The sequence below is a fragment of the Eriocheir sinensis genome, chromosome 9, assembly GCF_024679095.1.
Source record: "Eriocheir sinensis breed Jianghai 21 chromosome 9, ASM2467909v1, whole genome shotgun sequence".
Lineage (NCBI taxonomy): Eukaryota > Metazoa > Arthropoda > Malacostraca > Decapoda > Varunidae > Eriocheir > Eriocheir sinensis.
The window spans coordinates 10785215-10811974 of record NC_066517.1 but is presented as its reverse complement, the minus strand read 5'-3'; the positions used below and the strand labels follow the sequence as shown (position 1 = coordinate 10811974).

At 43.9% G+C, this 26760-nt stretch overlaps 2 protein-coding genes across 2 annotated transcripts in view; one reads left to right on the top strand and one right to left on the bottom strand.

Annotated features, from left to right (window-relative positions):
* Nucleotides 1-26760, top strand: part of LOC126996279 (probable phosphorylase b kinase regulatory subunit beta) — a 297183-nt gene that overhangs the window by 133087 nt on the left and 137336 nt on the right. Inside the window, exons 18-19 of the mRNA XM_050856656.1 lie at nt 885-1027; nt 13742-13874. Of these exons, the coding sequence (XP_050712613.1) occupies nt 885-1027; nt 13742-13874 (276 nt within the window). The remainder of the gene's footprint in view (nt 1-884; nt 1028-13741; nt 13875-26760) is intronic.
* On the bottom strand, nt 13908-24935 carry LOC126995913 (keratin-associated protein 9-1-like). Its single transcript, XM_050855806.1, has 2 exons — nt 16116-24935; nt 13908-16050 (listed from the first exon to the last, which is right to left on the bottom strand). The coding sequence occupies exon 1, from the start codon at nt 19551-19553 to the stop codon at nt 18627-18629; it is 927 nt and encodes a 308-aa protein (XP_050711763.1). The 5' UTR covers nt 19554-24935; the 3' UTR covers nt 13908-16050; nt 16116-18626.

Here is a 26760-nt window from a genome sequence, read left to right as displayed (position 1 = left end):
TTCTTCCTTCCATTTAACTGCAGCAACAAGTCCATAACTTGGGTAATGGCAGCACAAGCCACGACAACCCTTACTTTAGCAGACGACGCCATGTTGATACAGGGCAAGTGTTTTGTTTACATTGTGGATGTGGATACGGGCAATCGACCTTGGCCGTGTGTGTCATACACCTGGAAAAGTTGGAGTTGCCGGTTGCCCAGCTGCCGCCAACGCGACAGGAAGTAAAAAGCCCTGTGTGACACCAGCTTACGGATAACCGTGAACTTGCTCCCGGTTGGGCGTACGGATGTTGCCCGTAGCCCCAATGGTTGGGCGAAAACGGCCATTGTGACACCGCCTTAAGGCAGTGAAGCCGCTGATAGGGTGAGCGTCGGCGATGGTGTCATCGGACTCCCAGCGAATCACAAGCATGCTTTCAGAACTGTCAGCCAATTGTAAGGCAGCCGCCTTCAACCGCAGCTTCAAAACGACCCGTTCTCTTCCCGTTCTCTCTCTCTCTCTCTCTCTCTCTCTCTCTCTCTCTCTCTCTCTCTCTCTCTCTCTCTCTCTCTCTCTCTCTCTCTCTCTCTTTTGCCATAGTTGTAATGTTTGAAGGAAAACATCCAGTGTGATACTACCTTTAAAGGTAGCGTGCGTGACGGCGATGATAAGTAGACATGACCCATACGTGTCAAAGCAGCGCGAAACTCGGGGTGATAATGCGCGATAGTCGGGATGGTAAGAATTTAGGACTAATCGCGAAACTCGTGGATTGCGAAACTTGGATAGCGTGAAACTCGAGAGGGTACTGTAGAAGACAGAGACAACATAAGTACTGTTGGTTAAGTCAGAAATGAGATAGTGCATAAAGGAAATTTTAACCCTGATTGCCTCACCTGTTACAGAACACCTTGACTTCATGAATGCCCTGGATATTGACCTGGACATCAAGCCATTTGAGCAGCTGCAGCATGCCAGCATCGGCTACCAGTCCCTAACTGATGTGCCTCGTGCCATCACCTACTCTGAGGATTCCATGAGCTTCAAAGTATGGCTGAGTATGATTTGAAACGTGAAGAGTAATGAGTGTGGCAAGTTTTGGGGTTAGGTACTGTACTAGGGGTATGAGTAACATTGCCAGTCAAGTGCTGCTTCAGCTGTAAATATGATTATATACCATTTCACCCTCCCATGCCACTCTTTTCCTGAAAACAAACTTCAGAGCCTGATATAAAGGTAAAGGTGGGTGCATACACTATAGCTGTGTGGCTGTGGTGCTCATCTCCGATTCATTGGCCCTGTGAGCTTGTGGTAAGTAAGAATCTGTTACCCTAGGACACAGGGCCAATGTGATATCTGGGATTGCCAAAGTTTACCTTCCTCAGGATTCGCCAGGTCCCCATTTATCGACCAGCCTAAAAAGGAGGATGAACCTTGGAGGAATAATACATTGAGTGGCCCTCAGCGGGTCGCTCTTCACTGTGAGGTAAAGCAAGGGGGGTAGGGGGTGGAGCTTAGCCGGTGGGCGGAGCCAGCAATTCCACCCAAAACATTGCATTTCTCGCTCCCAGATCATTTGCGTAAATGAGCTTGTCTGGCTTATTTCTTCCACATATATGTTTTTAGTTTTTCAACTGCTGCTGTATATGCACTAAAGATGTATGTACAGGTCTTGCACTAAGGATGTATGTACAGGTCTTGCACTAAGGATGTATGTGTAGGTTTACGAGTGTTTTGATTTACAAGCAAAAAATTTCATGAAAAATGCCTTGATTTACGAATGGTGACTTGGTATACGAGCATCCTGTTTATTCCTTTTTTTTTTCTTTTTGTTGTTGTTGTTGTCACCACCCCTGGGGTTATACACAGGCTATATATTAGGGCATCAATAAAGCTGGTTCCAGGATTAAGAAACTTAACATACGATGAAAGATTGAAGCACCTGAACCAACTGACACAGAGAAGGGGGAGAGATCTGATTGTAGTACAGAATCCCCCCGCCGTTCACGGCCTCACTGTTCATGGATTCGCTTATACGCAGGTAGGGTATTTGCGACACCCCCTGCTGAACGCAGATGAAAACTTGCGTATACGTGGTCTGTAGCGCGCAGCTCGGCACCGACACCTCAGATGAGGTAATAAGAAACACGTGTGAAATAGCGAAAAAAACTTTTTTTATGCAGTGTATTGGGACAAACCATCCACATATTATTGTGGTAGAGTGGAAAAGTTATTCAGAGTAGAGATGTATTGGACATCCGCATCCGCATCCAGGAACTTGACAGGCAACATTTACCACTTCCACCAGCTGCTGTTGCACCTCCTGTGGCTCGGCAGGGGCAACAGGCGTGCTGGTGCGGAGATGAGGCGCCATGCATGCAGGGGCAGGGGGGTTAACTAGACGTGTACTTGTCAGGTCGGGACTGGGAACCCACCGCGCCGCCACCACATTCCGCCCAAAACCACCCAATCCTGCCCAAATTTTTACTTTCCCCGCCACCCCGAAATCGACAAAAATATTAGGCACGCATATTAATGCAATAATTAGCGGTGACCAACCACTTTCAAAGATTCTCTCTCTCTCTCTCTCTCTCTCTCGTTAGTTTCTTTATACTCCAAATATATATCCCAAATGACTAGCTATTACAGGTGAGTAAGAATGGGACAGGAGACTAGAATAACATGATGGAGGGATAACTACAGTGTTAGGTCTGTATGGCAATAGAAAGGAATCCAATCAAATGGTGAAAAGTATAAAAAATTTCCTTGTGAAAAGTTGGGAAAAAAAACAATAATTGTTGAAACTTACTAAAGAAGAAAGAAGTGAACAACCTAAAAGCGATACAAAGCGGAACAGGTTACAAGAAGAAGAAGAAGAGAAGACAGTTTGTTTACCACGTGTGAGTGAAGGTGGCAGTGCTCTACAGTGGAGTTTATGCAGCCTTTTTTAGTTTATCATGGCCTCCAAGTGTTCCTTCACATCTTCTTCAGGGTTGAAAAAGCCACGACGTGTGATTTATGTGTATGTAAAACAATATAACAATGCTTAGAAATGCCTTAGAAATCCCCTTTTTTTTATTCGATCGAGATGGTAGAATGAAACCCTATTTTCCCTATTTGATTATAGTCCTGTCGATCGTGGATTCGCGGATCATGGGAATCTCGCGGAACCAAATACCCATGAACGGCGGGGGGCTTCTGTATATAGGGTGCTGAGTGGGATGGAAAAAGTGGACAAAGAACTAATAATATGGGATACAAGAGAATTAAGAGGCCTTGGAAGGAAGATGATAGAGGATTGTAACTAAGATGGTACAGTACTGTCTCCAAGTTTGCGATAAATAGGTCGACATTGCAGGTCGCAAACGTTGAACCATTATTCTTATGGGGAAAATTGAAAACCGTCGACATTTCATCTGAAATGCCCGGCCGAAAGGCGACGATAGAGAGAGCCGGAGCCCTGCGCCCCCGCAGCCTAGCGCGTTCCACGGAAGGGCCGGAGACACGCCGGTCCGAGGTCTCGGCACAAGTGGCGAGAGGGCTTAACTGCCACCGCGAAATGTGAGCCGCAGCACACCGGGCCGTTGGCCCCACACGGCATGAGCTTGTCCCGCCTGCGACCGGCGCTGCGTAAACCCTGTAGTGGATCCCTGCTGCTGCCCCGCTGCGCCAGCTTTAGAGCGGATGGCGGAGGGGGACCGGGAGCGAATGGAGAGTGCCACGCCGGCCCAGACCCAAACGACGTGGGGGTAGAAGTGTGGGTGGGACCAAGGATGAGAGACATATAAAGGATAGCTCACTTAGCATTTGTTTTTCCCACAATGCACCGCGCTCGTGACGTCACATGTAAACAGAGACGTCACTGGAGACCCACACGTGTGGCCGCGGTGCCACTGGATTGAAGTTTCAGAGAACACCACACTTCATAATATGATGTGTAAATCCTTGAATAAAACCAAGATTCAAATGAGACTCTTGCTGGCGAGGGTCTCCAGCGCGCGTCACCGCCGTGACGTCATAGAACACGTGACGTCATGGCTGAGTTGATGATGTTTCACTGAACACACCTTAGTTGGGTGGGACCGCGAGGGTGAGGTGAACAATGGCAGTAGGCGGCAGAATACAGTGTTGTGGTGGTGACGCCGCAGTGTGCCCTGACGTCACGACCCCCTCCGCCCCGTTAACTAGAGCGGAAACCACCACTTTCTCACGCGTGCCACCCTCAAAGTTTGGGTCATATCGCAATTTCAGTTTTCAATAAAAATCAAATTTTTTGGGTCCCTATCGCAAACTCGGTAAATCGCAAACTTGAAACTCGCAATCCTGGAGACAGTACTGTACCTGAACTATCAAGTCTGTCTACGAGACTAGATTGGAGGAATTGGGACTACCAGCACTCAAAGAAATAAGAGAAAGAGGAGACCTGATAGCATTGTACAGGAATACAAGTGGAATGGACGTGTTAGATAGAAATTACTTAATCAAAATAGATGGGAGGAGGCAACTAAAGAGGACACAGTAAGAAATTGAGAGAGGAGCATTGTTTGAAAGATATAAATAAGTACAGTTTTCCATACAGGAGTGTGGATACATGGAGCGGACTAAACAGAGACATTGTTGAAGAGGGCAGTGTCCATAAAATGAAGGAAAAGTTGGACAAATATGGAGTGGGAGACAGGACTGAGGAACAGAGGGTCAGAGAGGAAGTGTTGGGTGAAATGAAGACCTGGAAAGTTGAAAATGAAAACACTAATGTAAACCTCAGGGAAGTAATTGAAAAGCAACTGAAAGAAGAGAAGGAAAATGTAGAGAAGGAGGTGGTTAAGGCTTTAAAACCCCCCCATTTTGTAAGAGATGTGGCAGATAAGAAAAAGTGTAATAATATTTGAAATGAAGGAGAAGAATATAACATAGAAACCAAAAAGGGAAAAGGAAGAACTAAAATCAGTAAAGGACTTACTTAACCCGAGAACGTCGGCAGACCCTTTTCTGGGCTTTCACGAGTCGTGGCTTTGGTACGGTGGATCCTAAAAAGGGCTCGCCATAAAACACCTAATTTGAGCTAATTGTAGGCGGTGGTGGTATAGCGCAACCCACCATGAATGCCTGAGGTCATTGTGGTGGGTGAATGATCTTGAGGTGGGCATTTTTGTCATAGGTGCTGCTGTAAGGTCATGGCATACTCAATTAGCTATCCATTCAGTAATCACTTGTCAAATTCTCCATAGTAGACACCAAGCGACTCTCGGCTAGATGACAAGCTTTGGGGTGCTTTCAGCAGGTGTTTTGGTAGAACAGTTTTACCACTCACGCTATGGCTACTTGGTGCGATGAGCAGGAAATTTAAAAATCCTAAAAACATTCTTCCATGATAATCCGTATAAAACCGAAACCGTACTATTGGAAACTGTACTATTTGAGGGACAACTGTATATATATATATATATATATATATATATATATATATATATATATATATATATATATATATATATATATATATATATATATATATATATATATATATATATATATATATATATATATATATATATATATATATATATATATATATATATATATATATATATATATATATATATATATATATATATATATATATATATATATATATATATATATATATATATATATATATATATATTTTAAGGCTTTATAAACCTTCCCCACACTCTTATAACAGCTTCGTCCTTGAAGTGGTGTAGATGTGGTAGACGAGGGAGGCGCAGGAAGAGAAGGGGCATCAGGGTCACGGCAGTAACGGGAGTCCAATGCGCGGAGAGGAGAGAGGTGAGGCACCCAGAACCAGCCCACGGTTTTGAGGAAACCCGAGTGAGAGCAGAGCTGTGGCCGGAGCAAAATCAAGTGTTCAGAGCGAGGCCCGGCTGCTGTCTGAAGAGGAAGGCTCTGGCCGCCCACCAAGTCGCCTCCCACAGTGGATTGAGAAGCCTCGGTGGTTCGGTCGACCGAGGCGTCGAATGTTGTCAGGCGAACGAGCAGCGAGAGTGTAGCAGGTTGTTCGCTGCGCCTCGGGAGTTGAACGGCTTCATGGCGAACGAGCAGCAAGAGTACCCCGGTCGTTCGCCACTCAGTTGGTAGTTGCCCTCACACAGGCCCCCATACAAAAATCTTCTCCAGGTAGATTCAACAAACAACTATTAAGTGGAAAAGAAAAAAAACATGAGCCAATAAACTAAAACAAGGGGGAAACGGGTGAGGAGACACAGGAGGAGTGACTTATGCAGGAAGTCTACTCAATAAATCTGGCCCCACATTATCCTTCCATGCCATATGGACGACACGGTACCTGTAGGCCGGTAGACCCAAGGCCCATCTCAACACCCGGACGATGTCCTGCTGAATCGTTGACGTATAGCTAGACGGGGCGGAGAGTACATCCCGGTAGTCCATGAGTGGTTCATCCATGGGAAGTTCAGTGGAGCTGGCGTCAGGTGATGGCTCCTCCACTACGGGAACGGGGCTGACAAGAGGTCCTTCCGTAGCTGGTGGAGACAGGGGTCCAACTAGATCGATGGTGACTCTGGGAAGTGGTTCTGTAACGATAGGTAAGGGTTGGAGGAAGACAGGACATACACGAATTCTCCCCGACATCCGTTGGCACTTATCACAGGAACAACAGTAAGCACGGATGTCGGCTCCTATACCCGGCCAGAAGAAATGTTCAAAGATCTTCATCTCCATCTTATGGCGAGAGAAATGTCCGGCCAAGGGACTCTCATGGGCCGCAGAGAGGATGATCGAACGGGAAACACTTGGCACAACTAGACTGTTGGCCTACCTTGTTGGAAAGCTGGCAGGTGAGGCACTTCTTGTAGAGAAGCACGTGGAGGTACAGGTATACTTGAAGGATGACCAATTTCTGGCACTGTCGACTTGTCCAGAAGCTGCTTTCTGATGTATTGCTGCTAAGGAGGCACACAAGGCTTGAAGCTGGGTGAAGTCTTGAGGGGTTACTGAAAGAGGTAGAGGTTCCGGAAGGACAAGTGGATGAAGGCTCTTCAACCTACCAACACGGGTGGTAGCTGCGTGTACCCGGATGGCTGCAGGGGACGTCGGAACATGAGGAGTAGAAGTCCCTCGCTGGAACTTTGAAGATGAGGATGCACTGGAAGAATCAGATGGAGATTGAGAAGAGTCAGGGTCATGGGGATCCCTTACCCCAGGGACGTTTCCGATGAGGGCCCCAACAAACTTGATTGGAGCTCGTACCACCTCAGTCCAACCGGTAAAGTAGGGACAGTGTGAGTGGCACCTCACCATGGGGAACTTGTCCACTCGTCCTTGGTAGTCAGCAAGGGAGGCCTTTGGGCAACTCTCAACATCTACATCAGGTAGTAAATCTTCAGAGACGATCACACAGGAACAGCCAGTATCCCTGATGATGTTGGAGTTCCAAGACCCGTTAACATGTTCCCCGCGTTATGGCAAGAGTTTGTCCCTCTCCCCTTGCAATTCCTTCCTTTGTCTTTTACATCAGTCTGCCAAGCGCCACCAAAGCGAGAGGAGGTGAGCATCATCTCTACTGGCTGAGGAATGCCAAGAGCAGCAGAAAAGTAGTGGCTCACCAGTGGCCCAACACATCACACAATAATAATATTTAGTGTATATAGCGTATTGGATCACCCGTGTCCACGGCTTAGAGTGGCCACCAATGGCCCACGACCTGAGGAAGCCTTAGATTTATTTTTGCTTACGTATTGTACCATCCATGTACCAATCATTTGTTGACCACCAGTGGACCAATAGATGAATGTTTCACTATTGTTTCGTTGCTATTTCATTATCAATCACACTGGATAGCCACCACTTGACTGCTTCGCTGTTTTTGCCATACTTGCGTGTTGGAACACTGGTGTACCACCTTCTCAATGGCCACTAGTGACTCAATACGTAATTTTACGTATGAAACATTTTTGTCTCTTCATTTGTTGTAGGCAACCTTTCTGATAGATTTTTGTATCATTGCATTTACTAAGAGTACTATATGCACTTAGTTGCATGTTATCTCTGTTTCTACAGGTAATGGATCCTTTATTGTTTTACGGAGACTCACGTGATGGCAGTTATGAAGGTGACAATCTGTCTTCTGATGAAGACTATATCTGCAGCTCTAGTCCAGACTCTGACACAGGTGAAGACAGTGACACGCCTGAAGACATCTCTGATGATGAAGTACAGCAGTCCAGTAGTGCCAATATAGTGTCACAGCCTCTCACTAACATTACTGGACAAACTAGAAATGGTGCTTCTGCACAGTCTGATGGGACCAGTCCAATCTAGACCTCGTTCTTTCACCTTTACAGGTGAAGAATAAATGGCTGTCATTCCTCAAACTGATGCTATTGGAATATTGCCATTTGATATATATAATCTGTTACTGACAGAAGATATTGTAAGCATGATTGTTACTGAGACAAATAGATATGCCCATCAAGTTATTGATGGTAGACATCTTACACGTAGATCTCAGTTACATTCATGGAAAGACAAACAATGGTGAGATGAGAAAATTCATTGGGATTGTGATATATATATTGGACTCAATCCTAAGTGAGAAATTGCACTTTATTGGTCTAAAAGCATTCTGTATGCTGATCCATTTGTGCCTAAGCTGATGACCAGAGAAAGATTTGAGCTATTATACAGATTTCTACATTTCACTGACAACACTGCTCCACATGATGAATAAGATGGGCTATACAAGTTCATACCCCTGGGCGACAGTCTCATCAGTCGTTATCAGACTGTTTACAAGCCAGGTTCTGATAGTCATAGATGAAAGTATGGTCCCCTTCAGAGGGAGACTAGGCATTCGGCAGTATTTGCCAGGGAAAACCCACAAATATAGAGTAAAACTTTACAAACTATGCACCCATGAGTCTTACACCTGGAATTTTGAGGAAGAACAAGTGTGATGGACTTAGTGTCACAGACTCTCGCGTTGTGATGCTAGCTGAAAAACTTCTGGATTATGGAGCTACACTTTTTGCAGACAATTATTACACAAATTATGTTAATTTGATATTCCTGAGACATTTTTTTATATATTTGTGTCAGCAATTTTTCTTGCAGTTTATTAATATACTTTGGATGGCAGTGATGTGTGAGTGTTTCATATAAGCCTTTATGATCATGAAAAAAACAATCCAATTACATTTTAGTCTATAAAAGGGATATAAAATATGCTAATTATGAAGTTCTGAATTTTTTTTTTTTTGGTCACCAGTGGACCAATATGTACCAGAACATAATCTTATATGGTACACTGGTGAACCAACACGCAGGTAACGTGTTAACAGTGTCCGAAACGGAAAACTTCGGGACACTTTTGTCACTAAGGCAAAAGCCTACCTGATATCATGGTTTAGCAGGTTCGACCTCTTTGAAGGCGTGGGGATTCTTTGGGCAGCGCGGACGTAGATGGCCTTCCTCCCCGCATTGGTGACACCTCACGGTTGCTGTGCTGGGCTGGGCAGAGGTCTTGGTGAAGGCTCCTTGAGAGGGCTCTGAAGATTTCGTGGGCGAAGCAACCTTAGTAGGGTCTCGGGAACTAGGAGAGGAAGCTTTAGGGTAGGCGTTGCGGGCAGATGACCAGTTGTCGGCAAGTCTCACTGTGTTGGGAAGATCTTTCGGCCGATGCTCCTTGATGAAGATCCTCAAGTCTGGGGTTAGACTAGTTAGAATCTGGTCAAGGAGCATAAACTCCCGGAGCGCTTCATAAGTGCAGGGGACGTCAGAGGCTTCCAACCATGCCTGGAACAACCGAGTCAGGCGGATGGAGAACTGCTGATAGTTTTCCCCAACTCTAATCCTGGCATGATGGAAGTCTTGACAGTAGTTGTCCGCCGTCTTACTGAACCCAGTGAGGAGAGCTTTCTTCAAGAGAGCGTAATCTTCGGTTATGTCAGCTGACAGTGAAGTATACAGTTCAGTGGTCTTACCCGTGAGGGGTCAACCCAATCTTGCGGTGTAGCTGTCCTTGTCGATCCACAGAAGTTCAGCCATCCTTTCAAAGCAGATGAGGTAGGTGTTGATGTCCTCTCCCTCTTGGAAAGCAGGCAATTTCGGTCCTCACATGTTCTCGCAGGAAGGAGAAGCCACTTTTCCTTGGCCGACGACATGGGCGAGCTCTATCTCTTTTTCTATATGCAGCTTTGCCAGTTGGAACTCTCTTTCGGCAACCCGCTCTTCTTTCTCCGCAAGGATCCTCTGCTGTTCTCTCTCGGCAGCCCTTCTCATCTTTCTCCCTCTCGGCCAGGAGACGCTTCTCTTCTCTCTCGGCCACGCGCTCGTCCCTCCCGATGGCTTGCTGCTGGACAACGTAGTGGCCGAGTTCCTGACCCTCCAGCCCCAAGGCGACAGCCTGAGCCCTAAACACCTCGAAACTGGACATGATTAAGATGGACAGCAAAGCACAAAAAAATAAACCCAACAGACAATGACACCAATAAAGAACAATACCAATTAATACCAGACAAAAAAAATCCAACAGAAAAAAACAGGACCAAGAAAAAATAGACACGAACCCAAACAAACGGGAAGAACCCAAAACACAATAAGAAAATAGAAGACAGCAAAGAAAGATAGGCCAAAATAATCATGTAAAAAGGATATAAGTGGCACACCCGATACTCTGCGAGTGATCGGGTAAACAATGTCTCAGCACAAGGGCTGAAAAAGTGCTATGGCAGCACCAACAAATCCCACCGTGGGCATGCAACAGCCACAAAAGAACGGTGAAGGATTGAACACTCACTTCCGGGCCGCAGACAGCAAGTGGCACGCAAAGGCGACTTAACAAGCCAACCCTTCCGATTAGCAGTTGACCCAATCTTGGCCAAGTCGCCACATGTCAAGGTTCCAGAGTTGGGTGCTGTAATCGGAAGGGGATAACAATAAACAAGATAAATGGTTAGACACCAATTTACTTTAAATAAAGTAAAGAAACCCACAACAACCTCACAAACACTGAAGTCTCCAACACGAAGGCTTCAGCATGACGGACTCAGCAATGATCCTTTGCATGGCTGCTTCCTCTTCTGGCGTCCCGTCCTCAGAGTGGCAGTGACGAGGCAGCACAGCTTCGTCCTTGAAGTGGTAGACATGGTAGACAAGGGAGGCGCAGGAGGAGAAGGGGCATCAGGATCACGGTAGTAACGGGAGTCTAATGCGCGGAGAGGAGCAAGGTGAGGCACCCAGAACCAGCCCACGGTTCTGAGGAAACCTGAGTGAGAGCAGAGCTGGAGCCGGAGCAGAATCAAGTGTTCAGAGCGAGGCCCAGCTGCTGTCTGAAAATGAAGGTGCTGGCCGCCCACAAAGTCGCTTCCCACGGTGGATTGAGAAGCCTCGGTGGTTAGGTTGACTGAGGCGTCGAACGGCATCAGGCAAATGAGCAGCAAGAGTACTCCGGTAGTTCGCCACTCAGTTGGTAGTTGCCCTCACAGAGGGGCAGAAGGGAGGGTCAGGTCAGGGCTTCGGTCAGGACATGACCTGACTCTCACTTCTGCCCCTCCTTCCCCACACCCTTCCCATTTCCCCTTCTGTGTGTATTTACCTAGTTGTATTTACCTAGTTGTAGTTTTACAGGGCCTGGGCTTACACTCGTGTGGTCCCATCTCCATATCTGTATTTATCCAGTTTTTCTGTAAAGTTATGCACACTCTTTGCTGATACTACATCCTCATTTAGTCTGTTTCAAACCTCTATGTTGCTTTGCGGGAAGCTATATTTCTTTATGTCTCTCAAGCATCTTCCTTTCCTCAATTTTTTTACTGTGTCCTCATGTGTTGTTGGTGTTTCTTCCTTCTCTTAGTGAAAAACTGCAAAAAGATCTGGACAGAGTGTATAGATGGAGCCAGGTATGGGAGATGGAATTTAATGCAAACAAATGCCATGTCATGGAAATGGGGAAAAGTAAAAAAAGACCAAGGAAAACATACAGGATGGGAGAAGAAAACTTTAAGGTGGTACATGAAGAAAAAGATTTGGGAGTAACGATGCAAGACACTATCCCCAGAAAAGCACATAAACAAGTTATTCGGAGAAACCTACAGGATGATGCAAAATATAAGGGTATCATTCCATGTTATGGACAAAGAAATGATGAAGAAAATAATAACAACATTGATAAGACCAAAACTTGAATATGCTGCAGTTGTGTGGTCACCTCACAAAAAGAAGGATATCAGAAAGTTGGAAAGGATACAGAGAATTGCAACTATAATGGTCCCAGAACTCTTGAATATGATGTATGAAGATAGATTGAGGGAGATGGACTTGACAACACTGGAACAAAGAAGGGAGAGAGGAGATCTGATCACACTGTATAAGTTGGTAAATAAGTTTGATGAGGTGGATAGAGATGATCTCTTCTCTACTGCGAGAACGCAGGGGCTGAGAGGACATGGAAAGAAAATTAATAAAGGAACTTGTTTGAGTGACTTGAAAAAGTATAGTTTTCCACATAGAAGTATTAACACATGGAACGGCTTGCGGGAAGAGGTGATGGAGGTGAGCAATGTCCATCAAATGAAGGAAAGGCTGGATGAATGTAGATATGGAGACGGGACTATTAGAGCTTAGCTTGGGCCGTGTAGACTACAAGTAGGTAAATACACACACACCATGGTGGACAATCGAATATAAGCAAGGTGGGTGGGAATGAGCTGATTGAGAGAACTCTTCATCATCATCCTTGATGCCTGCTTCTAGGAGCTCCCACCAGGGGATGGCCATGGTAGAAGAGTTTCCATCTCTCTATCCAGACACTCCCTCCTTGCCTGCTCAATGTTTCTCAAGGATCTTTCACCCCTCTCCCTGACATACTCCTTCACCCTATCTCTCCATTTCACTGGAGGTCGTCCTTTAACATTCCCTCCCTCTATCTCACTCACATACACCCTCCTGGTCATCTTACTCTCCTCCATTCGCTACATGTGGCCAAATCACTTTAAAGTCTGTCGCTTCACTTCTTCCACCACTCCACACTTCTTCCCTTCACCCATGTGACACATTCCAAAACTCTTATATACACTTTCATTACTCATTCCATCCATTCTACTCACACCACATGCATTCCTCAAATAACTCATTTCCACTGCCTACACTCTAGACCTGATCTGATCTGACTCTTGATCTGATATAATAACATTTTTGAGTTTTCTGACTGATATACACGCATTGGCTTCAATTTAATGTTTTAGGAGACTTTCTTCCAGGAAAAGTCTGTTTCATCAAGATATTACGTTTGATTTAATCTCAGGAACAAGGTGCTTTCTGGCAGACCTGGCAATTCGCTTCCCAGGACTTGTATCAAGGTGTTTGGGCAGCGTGATCATAAAACAAATGTTGCACGTGGGGAGGTGAGATTAACCTGTTAGCTGCGACAAGCCTACATTGCTGCTTTATCGGCGTCTCAACTGCCTTCATCTAATGAGCATAATCGTATCATAAATGTTCTTGGGCCGACTATCAGACCCCACTATGGAAGCCTACTGATGTTACGGGCGGAAAAATACAAAAAATCAATTTCCAAACAGATCATATTGCCTTTCCATGCATCTTTCCCTTCCTTCTCTCACTCCTGTTTTCTAGAACTCTTTGCATATCTTCCTCATTTTTTTTTCATGGGTGTGCATTTTTTTTCATGGATGTTTATTTGTATCTATACATTCGCAAATCGTGTCTTGAAAACATGGTGATTGTTATTGGTTCACTGCAGGACATGGATCTACAACCAACACATGAGGTGATCAATGTCCTGCGCTCAGTATCCACTCTGCACGGACAGACACAGTTGTTGGGGATCCTTCTGCGCCGTGAGGGACCAAATTTCCAGGTAGATGGGCATCCAGGTGAGTGAATCTTTCACAAGTTAGCTAGTTAACAAAGAGTAAAATGTTGCTTTAGTCCCTGCTAGTCAACTTGTCAAATAAACTCAGACCCCTCCCTTATCCTATCTCCTGGGTAGTGCCTATTTCAACTTTTACTTGTTTGTGCATATTATTATTTTCATAATTTGTCATTTTTCTCAACATAGAATAATCTCAGTCAGCCAGTAATGACTCCAGCAGAAAGGACAGGGCATAGGGAACAAATTGTCTGGCAGTGACTATAGTTATCTTGTGTCAATCATGGCCCACTTAATGTCTTACTTCTTTCTTGTTGATGAAGTTGGGATTCTGGAGAGTACAGGCTTTCCAGGGGTGTAGTCATACCATGAAAAATGAAGTGTACATCCTCAAGTCATCCCACTGAGCTGAAGCATAATGCCAAAAGCACCACTCCCCCTGTGAGTCCAAATGCTGTTTTGGAGCTCACAATGGACCTATAGTAGCTGTACCCAACACCACTGATCTCACCACTGGCAAAGCTCTTTATTTCAGAGAGTTGCAGTATATCCACCTTGAGTCTTTTAAGCTCATTTGCTATTTAAGGCAGTCAGTGATCCTCCAAAAGGCTCAGGATATTCCAGAAATCCACATGGTGAGCCCCAAGATGGTTAATCTCAGGCCTGGTTGTGTGGGTGGGCTTCATCCCAGCCACTCCCGTATCAAAAGGGGACCCTCCATTCTTGAAGATCCAGAGGTCCTGTAGGCTTTGCCCTCTACCCGTCATAGGTGGCAATTTCACTTGATGCAGAAGCATGAAAGAAACCTGCCACATGGTCAGTCTACCCAGTAGAATCAAACTGAGGGCTTGCCCTCAGCCTCATGCTTTGTGTGAGCATTTCTCCTGAGCTCCCTGAAGTGAAAATCCTCTTTCTATGCCAGGATCAGCTCTTGTCAGTCAGCATTTAGCTCACCCACTGCCTCCACCCCTGACAGTTTCTCTGAGTAAGCCTCCACACAGTTACCCTTCCATCTCAGCCACTCCAGGCAGGATCGATCAACTTACCCCAGCCATGAGTTAGGTGGGTGTTCTCTTGATCTCCCCTAATCAGAAAGCATTACTATTTTAATATGAAAATATAGGGTATATGCATGTGTAGTTTAGCTCTGCCACCTCAAAATACGAGGGGGCTTCATGGTGCAGTGGTTAGCACACTCGGCTCACAACCGAGAGAGCCCGGGCTCGATTCCCAGGCGGAGTTGAAAAATTTGGGCAGCTTTTCCGACACCCTACGCCCCTGTCCATCCAGCAGTGAATGGGTACCAGGTATTAATCGGGGGTTGTGTCCCGTCTCCTGGGATCTGTTCCCTCCTCCTATAATTCCTTCCCCTTCTGTCTCTCTCCGGCATATGACCACAGATGTTGCGCTGACTAAATGAAACTTTCCAAACTTTCCAACCTCAAAATACCTTATACACCTTCATATTACAGTTGCAAGGTGAAAATACATAGTCTATAACAAAAATATGAAGGAGCATATAAGGTGAGAAACTAACCCTAACTGAAGCAGACCATGCCAGTGTTGCCAATGCATAAGAGGGTGGCAGCTATGGTCCAGAGTGTTAGGAATTAAGGGTTGTTTGGGAAGTATTGGTAATCTATTAGCGAGCAGTCAGCAGTTAGCCTTTGTGGCGAGAACACGGTCTGTCAGCTGTAAACTTCACCGGTGTAAACACCCGTCAGCGGTTTACCTTAGTGGCGTCACATACACCAGGCTACTACAAGTTGACTCGGCAGCAGGCAGCTAATTAACTTATAACTACAGCAAGGGCGGCCACACATCGCCGACTTATTCAGACCACTATATGTGAAAGCCTCTACAAAACGAGCTAAGTGACCCGCTGGTTATACACTAATTAAATTTTCTCACACCGCCAGTGTTACCAGATCCCACCCGACAAATCTCAGTGTTTAAGAATATGCAAATTGTGACAACCCGAACATTAGTGTGCGTGGGGACTCGTTGTCGTTACCGATTTCGTGAGATTTAAGAATACGGCCCTAAGGCTCTTCGTCTCATCAACTCTCCTCTTACTGATAGTCTTCTACTTCTTCAATTCCGCCACCATGTTGCCTCTCTCTCTCTCTTCTATCGATATTTTCACGCTGACTGCTCTTCTGAACTTGCTAACTGCATACCTCCCTCCCTCTCTTCTATCGATATTTTCACGCTGACTGCTCTTCTGAACTTGCTAACTGCATACCTCCCTCCCTCTCTTCTATTGATATTTTCACGCTGACTGCTCTTCTGAGCTTGCTAACTGCCATGCCTCCCTCCTGCGACCTCATCACACATGACTTTCTGCTCAAGCTCATCCCTTTACTGTCCAAATCCCTTACATATGAGTTAACCAGCATTTTCACTCTTTCATCCCTCACGCTGGTGAACTCTGGAACAGTCTTTCTTTATTTGTATTTCCTCCTGCCTACGACTTGAACTCTTTCAAGAGAAGGGTATCAGGACACCTCTCCACCCGAAATTGACCTATCTTTCAGCCACTCTTCTTGACTCTTATGTAGGAGCAGTGAGTAGCGGGCTTTTTTTTCCATTAGTTTTTTTTTTTTTTTTTTTTTTTTTTTCCCTTGAGCTCTTTCCTCTGCTGTAAAAAAAAAAAAAAAAAAAACAACAATTATGAGTTAATGAATGAAATTGTTACTTGCATAGGTGTCACTGTCATGGATTACATGGCTGCATCTTATGTAACACTGTTATTTTCATGCATATGTAGTGCGGCGACTAGGCCTGATGGGTGAGCCTCCCATAACCCACTCAGCGAGCGGGGTACCTCTTTGGCCGACTGGTAAAGTAGTGGCTCTCCCGTCACGCTGGTCGCGGGTTCAATCCCGGGCAGCGGCAAAACCCTCTCCTTGTCTTGATTAATTTCTCATGTGTTTCGATACACGCAGAGGACGTGTGGGACCGGGAGTAGTAGAAAAGAGAAAAATCTTGGCATTAAACATACATACAAACAATAGGCACAAATTGTTTGTGAGTGGCATGGACACTCCATACATTAAGATCCCACTATTGATTATCCATACGATGCCACTGATATTTATATAAGCACTCATGTCATCCTGTGACATTGGAGTTCACTTTTATCACTTAATTTCATCACATCTAGACATATCCCAGTACTATGTGCCTTATCAACACACTCTTTGTGAATTCATGGACACCAGAGATCTTTTAATTGGTGGCAAAATATTACATAAAAGAAAAGGAAACCATCTCTAAATTTAGCCAAGCAGCCCCTGCCAAACTGCCATTGCTCAGCTGTGTACACCCATTTTTCCTAATGCCTGTTAGAGGAAGACCATTCTAAACCTATAAATGTGGCCATGGTAGCCTCTGTGCATTATGTCCACATGTTCTATTCATCCCCAACCCACCCTACCATTAGTAAGTATGGGTGCTGGTACTTACCCGTACCTCTCAGACCCTCAGCTGCAAATGGCAGTGGTGAAACCTGTTTCCCACTCCACAGTTCCTTTTGTTGAATGCATGGACAGTTTTGGGACGCTTAGCAGCCCTCACTGACTATACACAGTGATCACACAAGTACGTTTTCAATGGTAAAATACACCTAGGGCAAACACTAACACTCCCATGGGAGGTTGAATGGCAGTGCAGAAACAAGTGGCCGCAGTGGCAAAGGGCGCTGCAATCGCTTGGGTGATGGAACAAATGCTGATCAGTCAAACAATGGTATACATCAGTCACAGCAATTGTAAATTGAAAAATTGGTAATAATTTAGGTCAATCGTATATGCAAAATATTGTAAATCTATACAGTAATACTTCGGTTTATGAGTGCCTATAGGCGCCGTCAGCGTCTTGGTGGGATGATGGTGACTGACACAAGCTGTGTAAAACTCGCTCCCTTTATTCAGAAGTGGTCAAACCTTGAAAGTAGCATACCGCCATCAGTACACACTAAACAGACTCAGTACAGAGTAGTCATCACTGTCGTCACAAAACGAATAACCAACACAAAAGCCATTTCGTGTACACTACAGGTATCAAAAGGCCAAATTGATACCTACATACACTTAGCCGGGACAGTCAACTCTCCCGATATCCGAGTTGCACTCGTAGGTGGAGATGTGTGGCTCTGAGGTGTGGCTCTTGACACTGTTGTCCTGCTTCTGCCTTTCACCCAGCCAGAGGAGGGCCTCATGCAGGCACCCCCCTGGGTGCCCCAATCAGCACTCTTATCTCACCCTTACTGCTGTGTCGACAACTTGAGTGTACAAACATCTGCCCACCACCACCGAGTGCCACACCATCGCTTTGCTTCGCTCCAACTTCACAATATGGCATTACAGTTCACAAGCATATTCGTCTACATGAAATCATAATACACTCCAGTACACCTGTCACTATTTCATTACCGCAAAACATGGCAAACATATTCACAATTATATAATTTGTTTCTGTACGGACATGACGACGTGATCCCAAAATGCTGGCATAACACTTTTACTCTGTCAACACTGAGCAGCCAAACCACACCAAAACACCACAAATCCTGTCCCCCAACTTCACTACTTTTACCCTTTCACTTTTCCATTCTGTGATTTGGTGATGAACATATTCGTTTGTGCATGACCCAGCCACCGATGCCATAGACAGCAGCTGCAGTGCCCTAGTTTACGAGCACTTTGATTTACGAGCAAAAAAAAAAAATAAAACCCATTAAAGATGCCTTGGTTTACGAGCGGTGACTTGGTGTATGAGCATCCTGTTTGTACATGTCGAAGACACGAGCTTGGGTTCTCCTTGTTCGCCGCAAGACGAGAGCGCTCAGAGGAAAATGCACATTTATCACATTTACCGAAATACAAGGGGTGTAGGTTGTATCATTTATCACATTTACTGACATACAAGGGGTGTAGGTTGTATCATTTATCACATTTACTGACATACAAGGGGTGCAGGTTGTATCATTTATCACATTTACTAACATACAAGGGGTGCAGGTTGTATCTTTTATCACATTTACTAACATACAAGGGGTGCAGGTTGTATCATTTATCACATTTACTGACATACAAGGGGTGTAGGTTGTATCATTTATCACATTTACTAACATACAAGGGGTGCAGGTTGTATCTTTTATCACATTTACTGACATACAAGGGGTGTAGGTTGTATCTTTTATCACATTTACTAACATACAAGGGGTGCAGGTTGTATCATTTATCACATTTACTAACATACAAGGGGTGCAGGTTGTATCATTTATCACATTTACTAACATACAAGGGGTGCAGGTTGTATCATTTATCACATTTACTAACATACAAGGGGTGCAGGTTGTATCTTTTATCACATTTACTAACATACAAGGGGTGCAGGTTGTATCTTTTATCACATTTACTGACATACAAGGGGTGTAGGTTGTATCTTTTATCACATTTACTGACATACAAGGGGTGTAGGTTGTATCATTTATCACATTTACTGACATACAAGGGGTGCAGGTTGTATCATTTATCACATTTACTAACATACAAGGGGTGTAGGTTGTATCTTTTATCACATTTACTGACATACAAGGGGTGTAGGTTGTATCATTTATCACATTTACTGACATACAAGGGGTGCAGGTTGTATCTTTTATCACATTTACTAACATACAAGGGGTGCAGGAACAAACTCACATTTCATGCATTTTTCATATTCAAAACATATATCGTCATTTACTTTTATAAAAATATAAATAAACTTGGATGGGACAGATCACAATAGGCAGTTGACAAAAGATCCAGTACCGTGCCAAAATTAATCCACCCTGTGTATGTAAACAAAGTCCTCGCATGCGCAGATCAGGATGGGATGCCTTACAACACAGGATGACAGAAGTTGCCACACTGTAATTTTGGTAGATTCTTTTGGGGGGCTAGAAGGCATCATAGATTCATGAGGTGGGGGAGCTGGCAAGCAAAGTGAGCATGGCCATGCTGTCAGGAGATGCGTGAGAACAGCTCTGTTTATCAACAAGTCTTTGTTTACATTCGTTTCTGAGCATGCGTAGTTTGCGGGAGGACAGCCAGGAACACAACACCGGGAGTCCTACAATTTTCATAGACTTGAGAAAAAAAGTTTTTCGAACTGTGGTGCCACAGCACGGGGTGTTCTCTTTTCTTGTCAATTAAACAGTAAACAAAGCAGCTTTGCTATGTAGTGGCTCAAACTTGGGGTACAAGATAACCCAGTGGTTTGAGTGGTAAATTAAGAGAAAAGGGGAGGGGGGAAGCAAATGGGGGTTGAGGACTCGACGTACTAGGGGTTATATTGGGAGTACAATAGGATCACAATAGTACATTTAAGTGTATGTAAGTATTAAGTATGTCCACCCCCCCTTTTGGCCGTTAGATCCCCCACATTTCTTTCCCATGGTGTAATACAGATAACCCTTGATTTATGCGAGTATTGTGTCTTTGAATTGGTCGCGTAAATCAAAAACAATGTAAATCAAACAAGAGGTAGGTTTCTATCGAAAAATCAATATTCACTTCATTCAGTGGAGAGAGAGAGAGAGAATATCCATATCACCGAGATATCCACTCAGGCACTCAGTCTCAGCCTCACTCGTGTGAGGAAAAAATGAGGGACACCATGAGCGACTGGCTAGTAATGGTACTGGTACTGAGCAGTCTGGTACCAGTATCGTACAGTATAGCTGGTACCATTAGTACCGGTACTGGTACCGGTACCTGTCCACCCCTATTGTTGAGTAGCGTGGCAGCGTGGGTACTGTATTGTTGTTCAAGTGGCGCGCAGGAAGAACTGAGCTCAGCTGTGTGGCCGCGGCGCCGTGTGAGTCCAGTTGCGCGAGACATCTGGTGGCCACTCCATAAAATATCGCATATAAGTGAAAAAACGTGTAAATTAAACATTTATTTGGATTTTGGACCCTGCGTTATTTCAAAAACGCGTAAACCAAACTCACATAAATTGAGAGTTACCTGTATCCCATCAGCTCCATATCCCCCCTCCCCCCCTTGCTTATGCATTCTTGTTTTCCTTGTTTTTTCCATTACATAAGCTGTCTTGCCACATTTGGTGCAATACCTTTTCACGTGCCTCGCCGCCCCCCTCAGGCGCCGCACGCACCCCCCCAAAAGTTACCTCCGGTCACTTGGATTATAATTACCATCAGATAAAGTTAGTATGATTACATTGATTTTTTTTACTCGGTTAATTTTCCCAACACCTGGCAGAGGTGCATTATCCCCCCTTCTTGCTATATTGATAATACAGGCTTTACGTCAATAGTTAGCGGACAAATGCCGTAGAAATAATTCATCCCTTTTTGTAACGGGGACTCAACGCCGTTCTCTTTCAACCAACAGGTTGACCTGGCAACTCCCCCAGGTGACTGCCACCTGCTGCCGTACACAAAACCTTAACACACACGTTATCATAACTTCTTGCTCCCCCCCTAGTCAGTTTTCTTGCCGTGAGTCGAGGGTATTCAGATATTGATTAAGGGACAGTTTATGTATGTGTAGGGTGAGTTGGGGAGGGATTATACATTTTTTTTCAAATAGTCATAAAAAAAACGAGTGAATTACGTAAAGTTGAAGTGATTACTTTAAAGTATAATCATTTGGCTATATTGTATATTAGGCACAGTTTTGGCATCACAATATTAGGGGGTGAAAATGAGGTAAGAAAAAAATAATAAAAGTATACGGATCGGACGATCCGTACAGGCATATAGGTCCCCAGAAAAAAAAGGAAAAAAATAAGCAATAAAATATATTACCAATTTGCCACCACGTTTCATTATATTGGCTCCAATGATAATTTTAAAGTGATGGGCAACATAAATAGATATGTACAAAACACTGTATGTTGAAATACAAAATGAGGGGTTATTTATTGTGTTCTATTATCTTAAAAAGTACAAAAATATTTAGTATCAAATGGTTTGAATCACATTAGTATGTCATCCTACACATCACTAAGCTTAACCCCTTCACTACGGCCGGGCCAAAACAGCGCCCCGCACCGTATCCGAGATCGCCGCACGCGCCAAATTTCAAATGTCGCTATTGAATATAACAAGCTTTCAGCCATAAACTCAACACAATCATCATGTATTATATATAAAAACATGCAGAATTAAATGGTGCACATAAAGAAACTCGCTATGGCCAGGCCAAAACAGCGCCCCGCGCCGTATCCAGGATCGCCGTGCGTGCCAAATTTCAAATGTTGCTATTGAATATAACAAGTTTTGAGCCATAAACTCAACATAATCATCATGTATTATATATGAAAACATGCAGAATTAAATGGTGCACATAAAGAAGCATAAATTAATTGATAATTTTGAGATGTAAGCATAAATATAAAGATAAAATAACTCGTATATTGGCTAAAGCGAGCCAGGATGCAGTATGCGCATCCTCAGATATGGTACGGGGCACACAAGGACGCAGTATACGCGTCCTCGTGTTGAAGGGGTTAACCCCTTCACTCTGGCGATGCCGACGTCGGTGTCTGATGGGCGTCTGACGGCGTCACCGTTTAGTCCTCTTCTAAACCTCTTAATCCTCTTCCATTTCCTCTTAACCCTTTCCATCCGTGACGCAGACCTCGGCGTCACAGTATGGAAAGGGTCAAGAGGAAATGGAAGAGGATTAATCCTCTTCTAAACCTCTCAATCCTCCTCTAAATTCCTCTTAATCCTCTTCCATTTCCTCTTAAGAGGTTTAGAAGAGGATTAAGAAGAAATGGAAAAGGATTAAGAGGTTTAGAAGGGGACTAAAACCCTTTCCATACAGTGACGCTGTCAGACGCCGTCGGACGCCAATGTCGGCGTCGCCGGAGTGAAGGGGTTAATCCTCTTCTAAACCTCTTAAGAGGAAATGGAAGAGGATTAAGAAGAATTTAGAGGAGGATTAATCCTCTTCAATTTCCTCTTGACTCCATACTGTGACGCCGACGTCTGCATCACGGATGGAAAGGGTTAAACCTAATAAAAGGAATGATCATGCTAATCCTTACAGGATGAAAAAGTAATGTATGTAGTGATATTTGTTTGTTATGGTTGTGTGGTGAATAAATGTAGTTTGTGTATGTTTGGTGGTTCACTCCAGTGGCGTAACACCCATAGTACAGGGGTGGACAAAGTCCAAGGGCCTCGGAGGTCCTGGGACAAGAGAGAGAGAGAGAGTGGTGGATTTACATGGAAGCTGCAGCCTCAGGCCCTCAGGCCCTGGGTATTCAGGGGGCCCCCGATGAGGCAATGATTAAGAAATAAATAAATTAGTAAAAGAAATAACAAAAATAATGTGAAAATATCTTTTTACTTTCCCTAAATTTACTGCTTTTCCCTTCGTAATATTTTCATTTTAGCTAAAATACAATAAGTAATGTGTCAACACTGCAACAAACAACAGTGGCAACACTGGAATCAGAACTCATTTCCAGTTCCTCACTCCCGCATGTTTGAATGGTACTGTCACTGTGTGGGATCTGTATTTTTCTGCGGTTTTCAGAGTGAAATATCAGTGACAAAGATGTGTTGTGTATATCAGCATGTCCTATAATAACCACTGATCATTGTCAGACAGTGATAAAACCCGGTTGTTGCCACAGACATGATTTGTGATGAGTTTTGCAGTGTTGACTTGATCTTTGAAATGAGAAACATGGCTGGCTGATGCCCGCTCAGTGCATGGCATGATTCATGGTGGGTTCTGTATTTTAATAACTTATGTGCTGATGGGTAAAAATCTGACTGACTGATATTATAGTGAATACGAGCAACAACATTGTGTTGTGTTTTATCAGCATTCAGCATGCTGTATAATGACGAGTGATCATTGTTGGTCAGAAAGTGACAAAACCCCGGTCATTGCCACATACAAAGTGTGATGAGTTTTGAAGTGGTGTTTCTGTATTGAGTAGTATGATGCGTGGCAGGATCCTGCTATTTTAACAACTTTTGTGCTGAATAGTGATTATAATGAACTTGTTGGATTTGTGTTGTGGTATAAACTGTATAATGCAAGGGCTGCACGTTTAAAAGATATAGAGATTGTACCCAATCCTCACCCTAATCCTAAGTCCTAACCCAAATCCTAATCCCTTCCCAACCTCCTGAGACCCCCGCACAACCCCCGCATACTATACCGCCCAAATGCGGCTCTCTGCGGATTCGTGACTTGAAAACTTGAATACGCACGATAAATATATTATGTGACTGTGGTCCATGTGGGAAACTGATCAGCTATCGTTGTGATGCACGACGCCAAAAGTTACACCACCAGGTGCCACCTACGAGGTGCTGTGCCTGTAAATATATGTTTCTCCGTTTGCACCGACTGGGTCATGACTGACTGACGTAGTCGATTTTGATCATTTATTGCATGAATATTACATTGTTAACAACTAAAAATAACATAATTAATAGTTACTATTGCCGGTTTCCTTCATTACTTCATCCCGAATAGGTATAGCTCCCAGCTATCTGAACACAGTAATATTATAATAGGCTATAATAATAATATTAATATGATAAGCTAAAATGATAATAATATAATAGGCTACCTTTATAAAATATTACATTAGGATATCTTAATGATATAATAGGATATAGTAATTATAATGATATAATGGGGGGTTACCTATGTTAATTTTAATATAATAGGCTGAAATAATATTAATATAATTTGCTATAACGATAATAATAATAGTAATAATACCTAATAATAATAATAAACTAACTACCAAAGAACTATGCACATACTACAGGTTTGACCAGTGTTCCATGAGACTGCTTTGCTATTGAAAATAATTGTGAGCCGTGATTTTTTTTTTTTTTTTATTTATTTATTTATTTTTTACTGTTGACTACCAGCCCGCAGGCCATGGCGCTGCTTCGCTTACCGGCCGCCTCCGGCAAAATTTCACGCACAAAAGTTTGTCCAGGGGCCTCCAGTCAGTCTGTTACGCCACTGGTTTACTTCCGCTCATTTGCTTCGTTCCCTCTGGATCGCTCGTTTCGGATTAAACGCCCGTCTCAGTTTACTCCCTTAGAAAGTGATGTAGGTAGCTGATTCAGAGGTTTAAGGATTCGCAGCCTGCCTTTCCTGCAGACACCACTCCAACCTCTTTCCTTGCGTGTGTCTGGGTGTCGTGATGGATAAAGGACACTCTCTTGGATATATCCAGTGAGTTTGCTGTGTCCAGTAACAGTGAATGAGATGTGGACGACCCACAGCTCACTACGGCTGGGCCAAAACAGCGCCCTACGTCGTATCCGGGATCGCCGCGCGCGCCAAATTTCAAATGTCGCTATTGAATATAACAAGTTTTGAGCCATAAACTCAACATAGTCATCATGTATTATACAGGTAACTCACGATTTACGCGAGTTTGGTTTACGCGTTTTTTAAATAACGCGGGGTCCAAAATAAAAAAAATAAAAAAAAATATTCACGTTTTTCCCACTTATACGCGATATTTTATGGAGTGGCCACCAGATGTCTCACGCAACTGGACCCACATAGCGCCGCGGCCACACAGCAGAGCTCAGTTCTTCCCGCGCGCCACTTGAACAACAATACAGTACCCACGCTGCCACGCTACTCAACAATAGGGATGGGCAGTTACCGGTACTAACGGTACTAGCTATATGGTACAGTACCGGTACCAGACTGCTCGGTACCGGTACCAATACTAGCTAGCCACTCATGGTGTCCCTTATTTCTTCCTCACACGAGTGAGGCTGAGACTGAGTGCCTGAGTGGATATCTCGGTGATATGGATACGCTCTCTCTCTCTCTCTCTCTCTTCACTGAATGAAGTGAATAAGCATATTATTCCCACCATCACTCGTAGGTTATGACAGAGAACTAGGCAAGACATAATTCACACGGTTCTGTTGACACGCGCCATGCAGCTGTTTGTTGTATGGGTGTGGTTGTGTGGTTTGTAAACAATGCAAATGGCGGCCTGGCTGGTATTGCGCGAAATATCTCCTCGTACAAGACTCATGATGTACAGTTTCTGATATCATATTTACCTCATTATTCTCACTAATATTAATAATTAATAATGAACACATGGATATTTTTTTCCAATATGATTTTTTATGTAGCTTGTACTGCTCCTTAGTCATACAATCAAGCCACCTGTGACATCAAGATCATACAAATGGCGCCCGACGGAAAAATGGGATAACAGCAAAGCATGGGCAATCCTCCATCGATTTCAATTTTGTATAGTAGTTATTAGATCGCCCTGTATTCTATGGTAACATATTATAAGACAGCTACGGACTATGAAGGATTATATACAATGATAAAGGAAAGTTTGCCGTTGTTATTGGATAAGACAAAAAACAGACCCTTAAAAACACCCCAAAGAAGAAAAAAATCATTAAAAATTTGTACACTCGGCGTACAAGGCGCAGGGCTAAACTTTCAGGCATTTTTTTGAGAAAAAGGTGTGCGCTATACGCTGAAAAATACGGTATTTATTTTTCGACAGAAACCTACCTCTTGTTTGATTTACATTGTTTTTGATTTACGCGACCTCTCCAAGAACGCAATACTCGCGTAAATCGAGAGTTACCTGTATAAGAAAACATGCAGAATTAAATGGTGCACATAAAGAAACATAAATTAATTGATAATTTTGAGATGTAAGCATAAATATAGAGATAAAATAACTCGTATATTGGCTAAAGCGAGCCAGGACGCAGTATGCGTGTCCTCGGATATGGTACGGGGCACGCAAGGACGCAGTATACGTGTCCTCATGTTGAAGGGGTTAAGGGGAGATTTTAATGACTACGTATTTGTAAGTTTACACATATTACA